Source organism: Corticium candelabrum, chromosome 15, assembly GCF_963422355.1.
Source record: "Corticium candelabrum chromosome 15, ooCorCand1.1, whole genome shotgun sequence".
NCBI classification, from domain to species: Eukaryota; Metazoa; Porifera; class Homoscleromorpha; order Homosclerophorida; family Plakinidae; genus Corticium; species Corticium candelabrum.
In genome coordinates, this window is record NC_085099.1 from 3,674,320 (window position 1) to 3,687,935 (window position 13,616).

The window sequence follows — 13,616 nt, forward strand, 5'->3', positions numbered from 1 at the left end:
CAATTTAGTGTTATGATCAAGTATGCTCCATCATTACATTTGTAGTCAGTTATGCCTAACTAGCTAAGCATGCCGGAGTGGTGTCGTGGAATTTAAAATTTGGTGGCGAAACTTTGAAATTTGGTGGATATCGTTTGTATTATGTTGAAAGGCCAACGTGATATTAATTAATTAATTAACCTAATGGTACGGTCGTATGCTCATTAGTCTCCGCCAATGGCTTTGAGTTTCACGTCATGGAAATGTCACGTAACCCTACGCATTGAAACAGCTATTGTACTACGTACGTTAGTGCTATCAATGGAGGGTTAGTAGGCTAAGCCAACTCCACGTGTGAAACCACATGAACCTATACGCACGTGACAGCTAGCGCGCGTGGTGTAGAGTAGCACATCTACAGTACACTGTAGTATCATCGTATTGTAGCCAATTGGGTATATTACCAATTTGAATTACAAACGTTACGAATACCAATAACAAATTGTGTGATGTTTATTACATACTGGTGCGCAAACACTTTCCACGCTAGTGTAATTAAGTACACAAAATATATTAGTATAGTCCATCAAATAATCACCACAAATACATTCCCTAGTTTCAACTGAGAGTCACTTATCATCACGATGCTCGCGTTCCGGCCCGACGTCTTACCATCATGTGGGACGCTGTGGCACAACAGGTCGCCTAGGTAGTTGAGAACAACAAAATGAATGAAGAAGCACTACAGCACGACTTTGCGTTATTATATTAAACATACGGGACATATATTTGGTCACGTGTTAACGTAATGCCCATATGTCACGTGCCCGGTCTGCACTACCCTCGGGTAATCAAAGATAAATTTCCCATCGAACGACTGACTGACCTTGGAATAGAAGGAACTGGTTTGTCAGGAGCAGCCGGTCTACTCGGCCCTGCAGGAGATGGATTCCTTGCAGGAGGTCGGCCAGGGACGTTAGGACGAGCCGGTCGAGTCGAAGATGGTCTGCTGGTAACAAGGACATGAAGAATACAAAAAGACAGAAATGAGGTCGTCGTACCTGACGGCAGCCATCGGCCTTTGAGGAGCTTGTGGAACCGTGAAGTCTTGGTCGACTTCTACGGGCGGTGGGATGGGAGTCGACACGGTTGTCGTATTGATTTCACCGATGATTTTCAGTGCTTCCTTGCTGCTGTGGTACATGCGGAGTATCTCTTCACGTTTCTTCGCCGCGTCCATGCTCTCCTCCATTAGGTCGTCCTGGAGAGAGACAAACGGTTAGCTGTAGATACTAAGAGGTGGTAGGAAAGAGAGCCGGGTGACTCTACCTGGTTACACTCGGAGTAGAGCCTTGGCAGCAATTCTGTTTGAATACATTCTTTCAGCTACATGAACAGAAGGACATGTGACGTGGTGTGGTGTCTACTGTAGAGCCCACAGTTGTATACACACAATCACTAAGTATACAGTCAGACCTCGCTATTCTGACCACGTTTGTCAGGCAGGTTTCTGTTAGACTAATAGTTCACACACACACACACACACACACACACACACACACACACACACACACACACACACACACACACACACACACACACACACACACACTAACTACAACTTACTATACAGTACAATCAAAGTGTAACTAATGTAACAAGAACTGATTAGAATGCCAGAGCTGCAACCTTATATAACAGTCATTAATATCAATTTATAACAGACTCGGTTTCAGAATTTAATGTGAACGTGGGTGGAGTACACTGAGCTGTGTCAAGCTGTGCATGCTGGCCTGGATCTGCAAACGTTGTCATGCGAGCCAGGGTTCAGTCTCTCTGCGCCTTGTGCACGATTGCACACACGATTAATATGTATGGAATGGTGTGGAATGAGTAAAAGACTTTTTGCCTCATTCGTCTTTGGAGTGATGACCGATTTCAAGCCCAAATCAAAGGATGCACCAGAAATGAAATATAATGTAATGTATGACAGGAAAGCTGAACCAATGTTCCGGATTTGGTCTATAAATATTGTAGCATCACTAGGCGTGTACGTTCAGCACACAATGAGTCCTAGCATGGAAGCAAAACACACCCATTAGGCTGGCACAGCTCGCTTTCGTACTCTCGCTTGCGTGAACGGAGGGTAAGGGATGGTGAGGGGTGGCACTTTTTGGGTCGGCTTGACTATGAACGAGGAACCAGTCGGATTATCGGTCACAAACACAGTGACCACATAAATTGGTTTCAAGTGTACCTTGTGGGAAAGCGAGGGTGTGGGATTATCGGGTGTCCGAATTACGAGGTCTAACTGTATGTGTTCCAATACTTATTACAAAATTGGAACTGTCGGTACAATAGGTTGCAACTTGCATTCAATTGGTAGTTCTAGCAGTTCCGGCAGTACGACCTTTCAAGGTGTAACTGTTGGAATTGCCACACCCCGGGTGCTCGGTTCAAAGGTCTAGAAAAAATCTGCAAGCAATGGTTGACACTCAGGGTTACCAACCATCTACGTGGCCAAAGTGTCGACATACAGCGACTTTTTTTTACTAGGCATTCAGTTTCAACATGCTCACACTATATTCTCGTGCAGTGGTGGACGTTATGTTCGATTACATACACAAATACCCTGAAATAAAATTGTGTGGGGGAAAAATTGTGTCATTTTGTACAATCGCATCTCATTGTACAATTAAATTCCACACATAAATTTTTCCTTGCACATGCTCAGTACCAAAACCCACACTAGCCTTGTGCCTAACAAGCACTGGCTTACGATTCAGACAACACCAGTGACGTGACACAGCTAGCACATATCTTTGCTTCATCTACGATTATTGCAAGTGCAAATCTTCACAGGACAGGGAAGTGTTGTGCCACCTTTACCTTTCCTAGCAGCCTAGTCCACTGCCGCATTTCTGCGAGTAGTGCCCCATGCTCAAATTGTGCCTCATGGTGTGACCCTATATGAAATAATAATGCCCCATGCTCAAATAGTGCTGCACTGAGGCAGTATTCAAACCCAGTTATATGGATGCGTGTCTAACAATGTGTACGATTGAAATAACATGAACACTCAGATAGAATGACTGAGTGACAATGAAGATACAACGCTAGCCTCAAACTTCCAGACCAGAGAGTGAGCAAAGCGCGCAAACTCTAGTCTGGACAAAGTCGATACTAAAATGATTTTCAGAAATAGCATTCTAAACCAATCAGAATTTACAACCGGAATGTCGGTTGTAAATTCTGATTGGTGTAGCAGTAATTGGTTCTGCTAAGTGCACTAACGCTGATTGCACGCGTGTGAAATCCTCGTGGGCGGCTAAGTGCACTCCAGAGCCGTGATGAAGACTCTGGTGCACACACACATCTTACTTTTAGTTTCAGCTCCAGTTCTTCGATATTTTCAAGCTTGCGATGACAGGACATGCACAGCAGCGTCACTAGACCATCACCTTTGACAACTAATAGAGCGGTAGTCTCGCCAGTCGAGCGGTTAGACTAGCTAGCGGTCTGCCAAAGAATCAAAGAGTCGTGGTTTCATGCCGTCCACCAAGATATCGCCACAAACACGGCAGACGTTTCTCTCTTCTTTGTTTGTGAGATCTCATGGCATTTACAAATGATATGTTGATGTAGGTCAAACAATTCTATGCTGTTGGACTACCATTTAGCATCGTTTTGATAAGTACTTCCGAAATCATTTAGTAGCGTTGTGGTCCAGACTAGAGTTTGCGTGCTCTCTGGTCTTAAACTTTGAGGCTAATTCAACGCATGCAACAGACCAGGAATACGACTCAAGTTTCCACAGTTTGGTAAGCATCTGGCTATGACAAGTGTGTTCTTAGACTCTCTGATATAGATGTTGTTATTCTAGCATCTTCCGTGTGAAAAACATGAACAGTAATCAAATATGAACAATGATAATGATGGCCGTGTGCAATATGAAGGCAGATGGTATTCGATGTTAGAAAACAAAGTGCGGCTTATCCTTTGTATTATGATTTGAAAACTTGGCTCACCTGGTTGACCAACAAATGCATGATTATCTTCGGCACCTGGTCTGAGACGATCTTGCTGATGATTCCCATGTAGGAATCCACCAAGTTTCGAATGGTTTCCACTTGCCTTTCCAATTGAGGATCGAGGGCACCCAAATCTCCTGATGTCTATAACACAATGCCCATATAAGGTAATGAATATCGGTGCCCTAACAACACCTTACCGCTTCTTCTTCGTCTTCCTCTTTTTCGGGATACACACCCGCACGAAGAAATGCCGCCTTCCATCCGTCACAGTCTTCCTGAGTGTCACACGAGAGATCTAGCTGTTTGTGATCTTTGAAGAGAAACCTGCGAACAAATACAAGACTATGACATGAAACATAAAACAAATTTTAGTAAAAAATTTTTATTACTCACTAAGGGCCTGCTCACACTGCGTCTGCGTTCGGTGCGGTCACACTAAACGTTTCTGCCAAAAACGGAAACACAGAAGCAAACGAGTTCGGGCATCTGCACAAGCGTCTGAAGCAGGTTACTATGAGTGCTTTCACACACAGGGTTAACTCGGGCTAGGATAACTCGGGCTAGGATAACTCGGGTAGAGTTATGATAACCCCACTCCACCCAACTTGCGTTCACACTTAGAACATGGGTAATTAGATGCAAAAGATCTACAGTAGAGCGAATACATCAATTGCTTGAAGTTTCTGCTGGTAAATAGGAAAGCAGTAACGCCGATAGCCTAACACGAGAAGGACAAGTCATTTTGTACGTTAGAGCGATCCACTCTAGGGCGTGTTTTTGCATATATTAGAGCGTGTCTTCGCTTAACCCACTTTAACCCCGTATATCCCTACTCAAAGCCAGGCTTAGCTTAACCCTCACTTAACCCCAGTCTTAACCCAGGTTAACTTGGGTTTACTAAACTCGCGTTCACACGACCGGGGTAATTGGAGTCTGACCCAAAGTTAACCCGATTTAACCCAAGTTAACCCTGTGTGTGAAAGCGCTCTATACGTCTCTGGTTTTCTCTTGTTCATTTGCCGTTGTCTACGCCTGTTGTATTTCAATAATAGTAAGCATTGACTCTCATCTATAAACTGCCGCTAACGTTACACTAATTCATTTGCCAATTTACTAATAGCAGATGTCATCATTATGAAAATGACCGACGTCTTCTGAATCTTCCACTTCTGCTGCTGTTGTATCTTCTTCTGTGGTCGACCGAAGCAGAGAGATGCTTGATTGCGGTGTAGGGTAAAGTTTTGTCTCATGAGATGATCAAATGGGGAGTAAGTTGAAGACAACTACAAATGTGTGTGCATAGTGTGACCGAGGGCCTAGAATTTCAGTGGACACAAATGCAGTGTGACCAGGCCTGTTACGTACAAATCTGTTTTTTTACATTGTTATTCCTTACAGGCCCGTAGGAAGCATTTCAAAAGTGGTCCGGCATAGCACACACTAAGAAGGCGTGGTCCAATGACAGTGCCAAGAGAGCAGTCTTCCGGCATACTAGCTGGTATCTAATAATCTATTGTATTACGGGTTCTTAAATAATTATTCCGTTTCAACTGTAAATGTATTAGCTATTTAATCACCTATATTTCAATAAGAAGTTTCGAAATCTCGTTGACCGTCCGAAGTTTAGTTTTTGAAAGATATGCCTCTCTCCCCAAAACCGGACTGACAAGACTGCATGGTTCCTACGACTCTTAAATAGGCAGCCTCCGGCAAAGTTTACCCTAGAAAAAGTGGTCCAGCCGGACCAGCTTCCATTTCCAGTTCCATTTCCAGTGTTCAGGAAAAGTAATAAAGAGTCAAGCAAAAAGCTCAACCCCACTCAAGCATGCCAGAGTAATAGCCTTAGCATTAACAAATTAACAGTGTGGTTCTAGGAACTACAAAGGGATACACCTTATAAGTGAATAATTCACTTATGCACCTACCTATACAAAGAACAATACCTAGAAATTCTGCTAAACCACACAGGATACTTGCACAAGCCACAAGGTGGTGTACCACAAATTTGGGGTTTGTCTTACTTGGCGTTGGGATTCGATAGAGCAAAACCAAATTTCTTGCCAAAGCTGAGCAACGACGAGTCGACTTTCTCTTTCAGTTTTATATCGTCGAGCTTGAGGAGATATTTCTGGTCGTGTTCTTGTTCGTCCTTGAACCATGATAGACCGTCGGCTGTTAGAAACACAAGTGGTAGGTGGATACCAGATTAATGAAATTATACTTACCCATTAGGACAAACCAGTATTCTTTAGCACGTCCCAGCATGCCAATTGTTGTGGTTGTCAGCCAGCCCTTTCTGATTACCTAAAATAGAAAATGAGGAAACATGGTGTAGCTATTGAGTGTCTTGCCTCTCGTCGTTCGTGTAGTGCAATGATTGACTGGCAACCAGACATATGAACAAACACATGACAAACAGACAGATGGGTTGGTGATTAGTACCAGTAACCTGTGTGCAAAAAGGTATAGTACACCTTGCTTGGTGATCTCTCAGTGTGTACAATTTGTGTAGCCAGACTGTTTGTGAAAGATTACCAAACAACAAGGTGTAATAAAAATAAAAAATAAAAAAATAAAAAATAAAAAATAAAAAATAAAAAATAAAAACAATAAATAAAAATAAAAAATAAAAATAAAAAATAAAATAAACAGTGCACGCAGGTATTGCACGGTGGCTGGACATTATTCCAGGTCATCACAACCTGCAGCACTTACAGAAAACAGTGCTTCTGGGATCTACTCGGATCCTTCGTAAAGTCATGTTTTCTTTCTAGACAGCCGTGATGGTCTAAGTACTTCTGAAGCAGGGTTTGCTTCCGGTACTTGTAATAGACTTTACAAACCAGACTGATCTGGTTGAGCACGACACAAGATCTACCTCATTGCACACTGTTTAATCATTGACCTGTTTGTCTGTCATATGTCTGTCCATCTGGCTGTGTTGCCACACAAACGAGTAACCTCACTCACCTGACTGCCGACATTCTTCTTGTTTCTCTGTTGTCCTTTACTCTGAGCACTACAAAACAGCAACCGTTGCAGTTACTCTATTCAGTACTGTTTCCAGCAGCTTCGACCCTTCCCTTCATGGTGGTATAACGAGTTGCAATACAAACGTGAGTGTCAAGACTCACAAAGCCCACTGTAAACATGTCATTACAATTTGGTATCCCCAACCCTCTAATGAGATAACAAGGTCCCAGATAAGTGACACTGTGTGGTCTTATCTCATGGTCTTCCTACTCACATAGCACACGAAAAACTACTTTATATCACTTAACTGCGACCAGACAGTCCTTATTGAGAATCCAGTGCAGCACAAGTACGTGCCTTACTCAAGGTTGTTGTAATATGAAGATAAGCGTCTTGATCCAAACAAGAGCACTTGGTGATAGTAGCTACCATAGCCTTTCCATATCTCTTGAAACAATGCAAATACATCATCACATCCACTGGCATGCTATAACAATGAGCGCATGCATTGAATTCCATTGGCCTTTTCTTATCCCTTGGTCAGGCCGGTCGGCTGTCCATCCAGAGACACAACTGTAACCCTAGCACATGCGTGTCATGTGTTAAGAAAAGATGATGACGGCAATAAGGACTAGAAAATATTAGTCTCATGTCCGGCTTGGTAATCGGTTGGTTCTTTGAGCTGTTTGCAAGCCCGTATAATGATTCATAGACTCTCTCCCTCGCGTGCGCGCGCGCGCGCACACACACACACACACACACACACAAGCCTGACGTCATCAATTACAGATGATCAAGAGTCATTCTCTTTGAGCAGCAGTCAAACTGCACACGATTACTTAGCAACCAGGGATAAACACATTGCAACTATCTTACTTTGCAAAGCCGATGAAATCAGGGTGATTGGTATTCATATAGGCCAGTTGGAATTCAACCTGTATGGTCACCTACATCACAAGTAGTGCACATATAGTCTTCATCCAAAACGAAACAAAACTTACATGATCTTTTGCTTTCTGTTCTCTCTCTCTAGCAAGGCTTGTCAATATCCGTTCCGTTTCGTCGCGAAGACGAGGGAACCGAGACATCTATATGAGAGTTAAGTTAGTATACAAAGCCATGCCTTACATCAAACTCAGAAATAGAACAGTCACAATGAACTTGATACTTAGTAACTGTATGCATGTGTTTCAAAGTGACAACCTTTCAAGTCAGAACGAGGTTGTTGTTATCTAGTCTCGCGTAGCCAGACCATCTCCGTCTGGAAGGATGTAGGCGGAGATGGTCTGGCCTTTCTTAGTACTGTATCTCATGTCTGCAGGCTGCACATGCTAAAGCATTTCAATTGACGGACAAACAGGCAAGTATTATTACACCAACACGTAAGCATAAAGAGTAGTTGAAAGGATATGCTGTATTGTTACATTCTCTGAGCATCGTTTGATGACGGCTCCGATTTCAGTCATCACCATGTCGACGCATTTCAAAGCGGGAACTCTCAGTTTGTTAATCTGACGCTTCACGATCACTTCGAATGCCATGTCCGGTGTGAATAGGCCAACACTAGAAAATCAAGCTTTAGTGGACAATGATGTAGCTACACACACACACACACACACACACACACACACACACACACACACACACACACACACACACACACACGCATGCACACACAGACAGACAGACAGACAGACAGACAGACAGACACACACACACACACACACACACACACACACACACACACACACACACACACACAGCACTGACCGAACGCCGTGTAAATTCTTGATGGCATAACTGATCTCCTTACGAAGTTCACGTTCATCAAATTCCATCTGTCGAACACACATATGTGATCAATGTTACGTTTTCCAACTAATGTGCCTAAGGGACTGTAGAAAGCAACCACCTCAACAACACCAAGAAACATTAAACTAGCTGGGGCGCCTAGTTCATTAATTAATTAATTAATCAATTCAAAGATAGACTGGTTTTGTATTGGCTAGTAATGAACCTAATGACACAGTAGTATGTAGCTGATGTTGCATCACATATGTTGCATTATGTATAGAGCAAGTCTATTGAAATATATTGTTACAACAACAACAACAACAACAAATAACAATAATATATTACAATATCTATGAGCCACCCAGATGTTTTAATGTTGTTTGGATTGGTCAGATGTGTGGTTACTGCACTTGCAGAGTCACATCTGTCACCACCACCACCACCACCAGTGTGGAAAATAGGGAATTGTTTTGGCTTGGACAGACTGAGCTTAGGTAAGACATTCTTGTATGGTGTTACATGTATAATTAAGTACCTCCCCTACTGCAGCCATTTTGCATGTAATTCTTGATAACCAACTTCCAAGGAAGAAATGGTGTTAAAGGCAGCTGAGGTTTTCTCTAGATAAAGCATGCTAGGAGGCACATAAGTTCATGAAATTAACAGTTACACCATTGGAAAGGCCATCACGTGCTAAGAGACTAGGTTTACACTATTATATATATATATATATATATATATATATATATATATATATATATATATATATATATATATGCGTACAGGTGGATGTTTTGTCCAAACACATCTCAACACTGGTGCAGTATTTGATTGGATAAACAACACATTTGGTGGGGCATTGTCCTATGTCCTACCGTTATCTTCCACAATGCCCACACATGTGCGAGCACCCCACACACACACACACACACACTGCACATTGGGAATGTAGACTATCAGCTGTCCATCTCTACTTAAACTCTTCCCACCTCCCAGGTGCATGCCACAAACCTCCCAGGTAGATCCCACCACATCAGGACAAATACTAAAATTTACATTCGGGTGCCCTTGTTGAGTTTCTTTGACTGCCTCAAGGGCATCTCCCATACTTTACTAGAGATTCACACCACACATTACAGCAACCACAGTTGCAACAAACTGCTGGCCCCAAACATACAGAACGTTTAAGGTCTACCACAAACGATAAAGAAAATTTAATTTATCTTCAATTGTTGCACTGACCTTCACTAGCTCATAAGGAAATCTCTCGTGGAACACGCGATTGATTTTGGCACCTCCTGATAGCTCTTGTGTATCAATCGAGTCTCCACTTCCTTCAATCTCTTTGTTAAAGTCAACGTTGTATTGTTGAACCATCCTAGTATAACACAGGGAGTCTATAGGATGTGGATGGGTGTCTGTTTGGTGTGTACGAACTGCATCATGGCTTTTGTCTTGACGGCGGGGTCGTCGGCTTTGAAGTTCTTAAACTGGTCGACGTCTTTCTCCATTGCCACAAGTTGAGTTTGTAGTTTGCTTCGTAGTGATGGGAGAGTGTCACGAATGTGATTGGTAAGTTGCTATACGAGGTCAAATTGTAATGTAATCGACTGTGATTGCTACACACACACACACACACACACACACACACACACACACACACACACACACACACACACACACACACACACACACACAGACAGACAGACACACACACAGATAGACAGACAGACAGACAGACAGACAGACAGACAGACAGACAGACAGACAGACACACACACACACACAGATAGACAGACAGACAGACAGACAGACACACACAGACACACACAGACACACACACACACACACACACACACACACACACAATTACAACTCACCTGATTAAGAACTCTCTGTAGATAAGCAGTGCCCATTTTATCAGCCATGTGTCTATACGACGGATGCCCTAAGAAAAACCGTCGCTCAGCTTCCATCGCCGCTCTAATATCTTTCTTCCCTTCGATGTCCTTCTGACTTCGATTCACAACTCCAACATATCCTAACAACAGAACATACATGAAACATGAACACACAACAACAGCATGCCATCAACACAAACCTCTCCTCAATGGAAACACCCTGTTTTCTAAAATTGCACTGGCATCCGTGCCTTCGTCCATAAGATCGAGCTTAGTCAGTACACCAATAGTTCTCAGCCCTGCAACAATACATATCTGGTAATGCTGTTAGATGGACTTCAAGGTTACATAGTGATAGTGACAGTACCCAACGTTTATTCTACTGGTGTGATGAAACAAGGTCCACAGAATAATATGCTACAGCAGTGTTCTGCCCAGGATTTCGGAGTGGTGGTCGACTATTTGCTGCATTAAGGGGGCATGGCATATTTAAGATAGAGAGAGAGAGAAGTAGAACAAACGCCCAGGCAATCAAGTATCGTCACAAACAAACCAGAAAGTGCCAAACAAAATGTATTGCACTGTTGATGGTCCATGATCTGAAAAAGCAGACTAAGAAAACGGCAACTTCTGTCAACAGACAGGGAACTACGTTTATAATACGACATGGTTAGACGTCTGCTGTCCATGCACCAGCTGCAGGTTTCGAACAGCCAGTGCTCCTGTCTGGCAAAAAATCTTTGAAGACGACTTTGAAGCGTTTAGGATGTTGCCTTGCTCATCCCTCACATACAGACTGCTGTGTTGAATGGATCTCACACCACCTTAGTGCCCTAACCAATAGATCATATTACATAGATCATATCATAGCAGAGTGGGTCTTCTGCCATGTCACAGTGTGAACAAAGTGCTCACCTGTCAACAAACTGCTCACCTTCTAATGGTCATTAGCTTGGAGCAAGCAAACCACTAGCTAAAATATAAGGTGGTGGTTGAAACATGTGGAGTAGTGGTCGGGCCCGACCACCTCCGACCACCGTGGGCAGAACCCTGCTACAGTACAGTGTAACCCCGATTATTGGGACTTTTTCGGTGGAAGCCAAATTGTCCAGATCATCGAAAGTCGGAATAAATGAAATGATGCCTTCCTTGAGGCTCAGTCATACATTAACAATCAAGTACGTAAGGCCACTATTAGCTCTGTTCTCATACCCAGGCTCTCCTAAAATGACACGGATGGGCCATTACCGTTATCCATTAGGTACATGTGACACTAGAAGTCAGCAGGCACAGCTATTCAAGGAACACAACAGATCAGCGTCAGTCTATAGTGGTGTAGTTGTGTACTAGACTAAAGGTTTAATTTGGGGATCCACGCCAATATACCATGTGTTGAGCATCCTTTAGAAATCGGACAGGGAAGAAGTCGAGACGTATGACTCACGTGCTCTGGTTGTATTGCAAATGTGCATTACATGAATAATGTGTGTGTGTGTGTGTGTGTGTGTGTGTGTGTGTGTGTGTGTGTGTGTGTGTGTGTGTGTGTACGTGTGTGTGTGTGTGTGTGTGTGTGTGTGTGTGTGTGTGGTGAAATCAGTTTGGCTTGTCATTCGAGCGAGTGTTGAGAATAGGGGCCTAATAAACAAATAATTAATTAATTACCATACAACAATATTAGCAACAACCACTCAACATGTTTACACATTTAATGATTAGATGTAAAGTCCTCTCTGGTCCCAATTTTAGAGTAGGTTCTCAGGTTTTATGTTGGAACAATGTCACGCGGGAAACACGTGAAAGACACGTGTGTTTCAGGCAGAAATAAATTTGTCCAGATTATTGCACACACACACACACACACACACACACACACACACACACACACACACACACACACACACACACACACACACACATTACCTTGTGGATCTACCTCTTTGGCTACCTTCAGTGCATCTGATGTCGCCAGATCAGCATTAGCGGGAGACACAGCAAGAATAAGACAGTTATCCTTCTTTATAAACTGCATGATCATCTCTCTGATCTGAAACTCGATATCCTGTGGCTGATCTCCAACAGCAATCTTTGTCATTCCGGGCAAATCGATCAACGTCAAATTCAAAACTACGTGACACACACACACATACACACATAGTGAGTGTAGGTTAACTGTGCAAGCTACAGTTGCTAAATACTCATCTAGTCACGTGACATGCGTGACACACTGAGTATGTGACGAGGTGTGTGGGCGTGACCATCGAGTGTGTACTGTGTGGGCGTGGTCATCGGGTGTGTACGGTGTGGGCGTGGTCACTGTGCAAGAGTAGCTCTATCGCTACTCATCACATCTTCTCACCGTGAGGCGAGTAAACTCGCAAGTTAATCGGCACTGCAGATATCCCCTTATTGGAGCCCGTCACGCGGTCGGTTTCCTCTTCGATTTCTTGTCGAATCTCCTTGAAGTCCGTGAACTTCTTGCCCTTGCAGTGCAAAAACTCGCCCCACTCTGACGGCATACAGAAAGGAAAGAATTTTAGGCGCGCACAGTCAGTCGTCTCAACCGTCTCTGTGTGTCTCACCGGTCTTAGCGTGATTGAGTTGAAGCACCAGAGGACGGCGGGTGACGATTCCTGATCCTCGAGGCAAGAAATCTCTGCCGCAAAACATCGATTCGGTCACTATTACATATTTATGGCACTAATCGACATCCTGTGTGCCTCACTTTCCGACAAAGTTCTCAAGCACCGAGCTTTTTCCTGCACTCTGGCCGCCCACGACGGCTATCTGAGGCAAATCGATGGGAGACCGGAATCCCAATTGAGAGAAAGCGTCTTGTAACCGATTGACGATGGGAATCAAGTCCTCCATTCCCCGATTTCCAGACATGACGATGGGATGCAGTCAGTATATCCGGGAATTTTGAGCATGCGCATTA

The 13,616-nt window shown here is 43.4% G+C and overlaps 1 protein-coding gene across 2 annotated transcripts; it reads right to left on the minus strand.

The window, feature by feature from the left end:
• Positions 1-418: 418 nt before the first annotated feature.
• Positions 419-13,583, minus strand: LOC134191477 (dynamin-1-like). 2 transcript variants are annotated; one of them, XM_062660096.1, is made up of 21 exons: positions 13,404-13,583; positions 13,261-13,334; positions 13,038-13,187; positions 12,602-12,805; positions 10,882-10,980; positions 10,661-10,821; positions 10,218-10,360; positions 10,023-10,158; positions 8,757-8,824; positions 8,411-8,549; positions 7,988-8,074; positions 7,863-7,933; positions 6,984-7,032; positions 6,239-6,317; positions 6,035-6,185; positions 4,211-4,337; positions 4,008-4,154; positions 1,309-1,365; positions 1,041-1,240; positions 866-985; positions 419-684 (listed from the first exon to the last, which is right to left on the minus strand). In XM_062660096.1, the coding sequence occupies exons 1-21, from the start codon at positions 13,565-13,567 to the stop codon at positions 654-656; spliced, it is 2,457 nt and encodes an 818-aa protein (XP_062516080.1). In that variant the 5' UTR covers positions 13,568-13,583; the 3' UTR covers positions 419-653. The 2 variants fall into 2 exon arrangements, with proteins under 2 accessions (XP_062516080.1, XP_062516079.1); XM_062660095.1 differs by having other exon boundaries at positions 866-988.
• Between the last annotated feature and the right edge of the window lie 33 nt (positions 13,584-13,616).

Coding starts and splice junctions, on each gene's coding strand:
- LOC134191477 (XM_062660095.1), bottom strand. CDS start 13,567: ATGTCTGGAAATCGGGGAATGGAGGACTTGATTCCCATCGTCAATCGG. Junction 13,188..13,260: donor ACTCAATCACGCTAAGACCG/GTGAGACACACA, acceptor GTATGCCGTCAG/AGTGGGGCGAGTTTTTGCAC. Junction 10,981..12,601: donor CAAAGAGGTAGATCCACAAG/GTAATGTGTGTG, acceptor GTATTGTTGCAG/GGCTGAGAACTATTGGTGTA.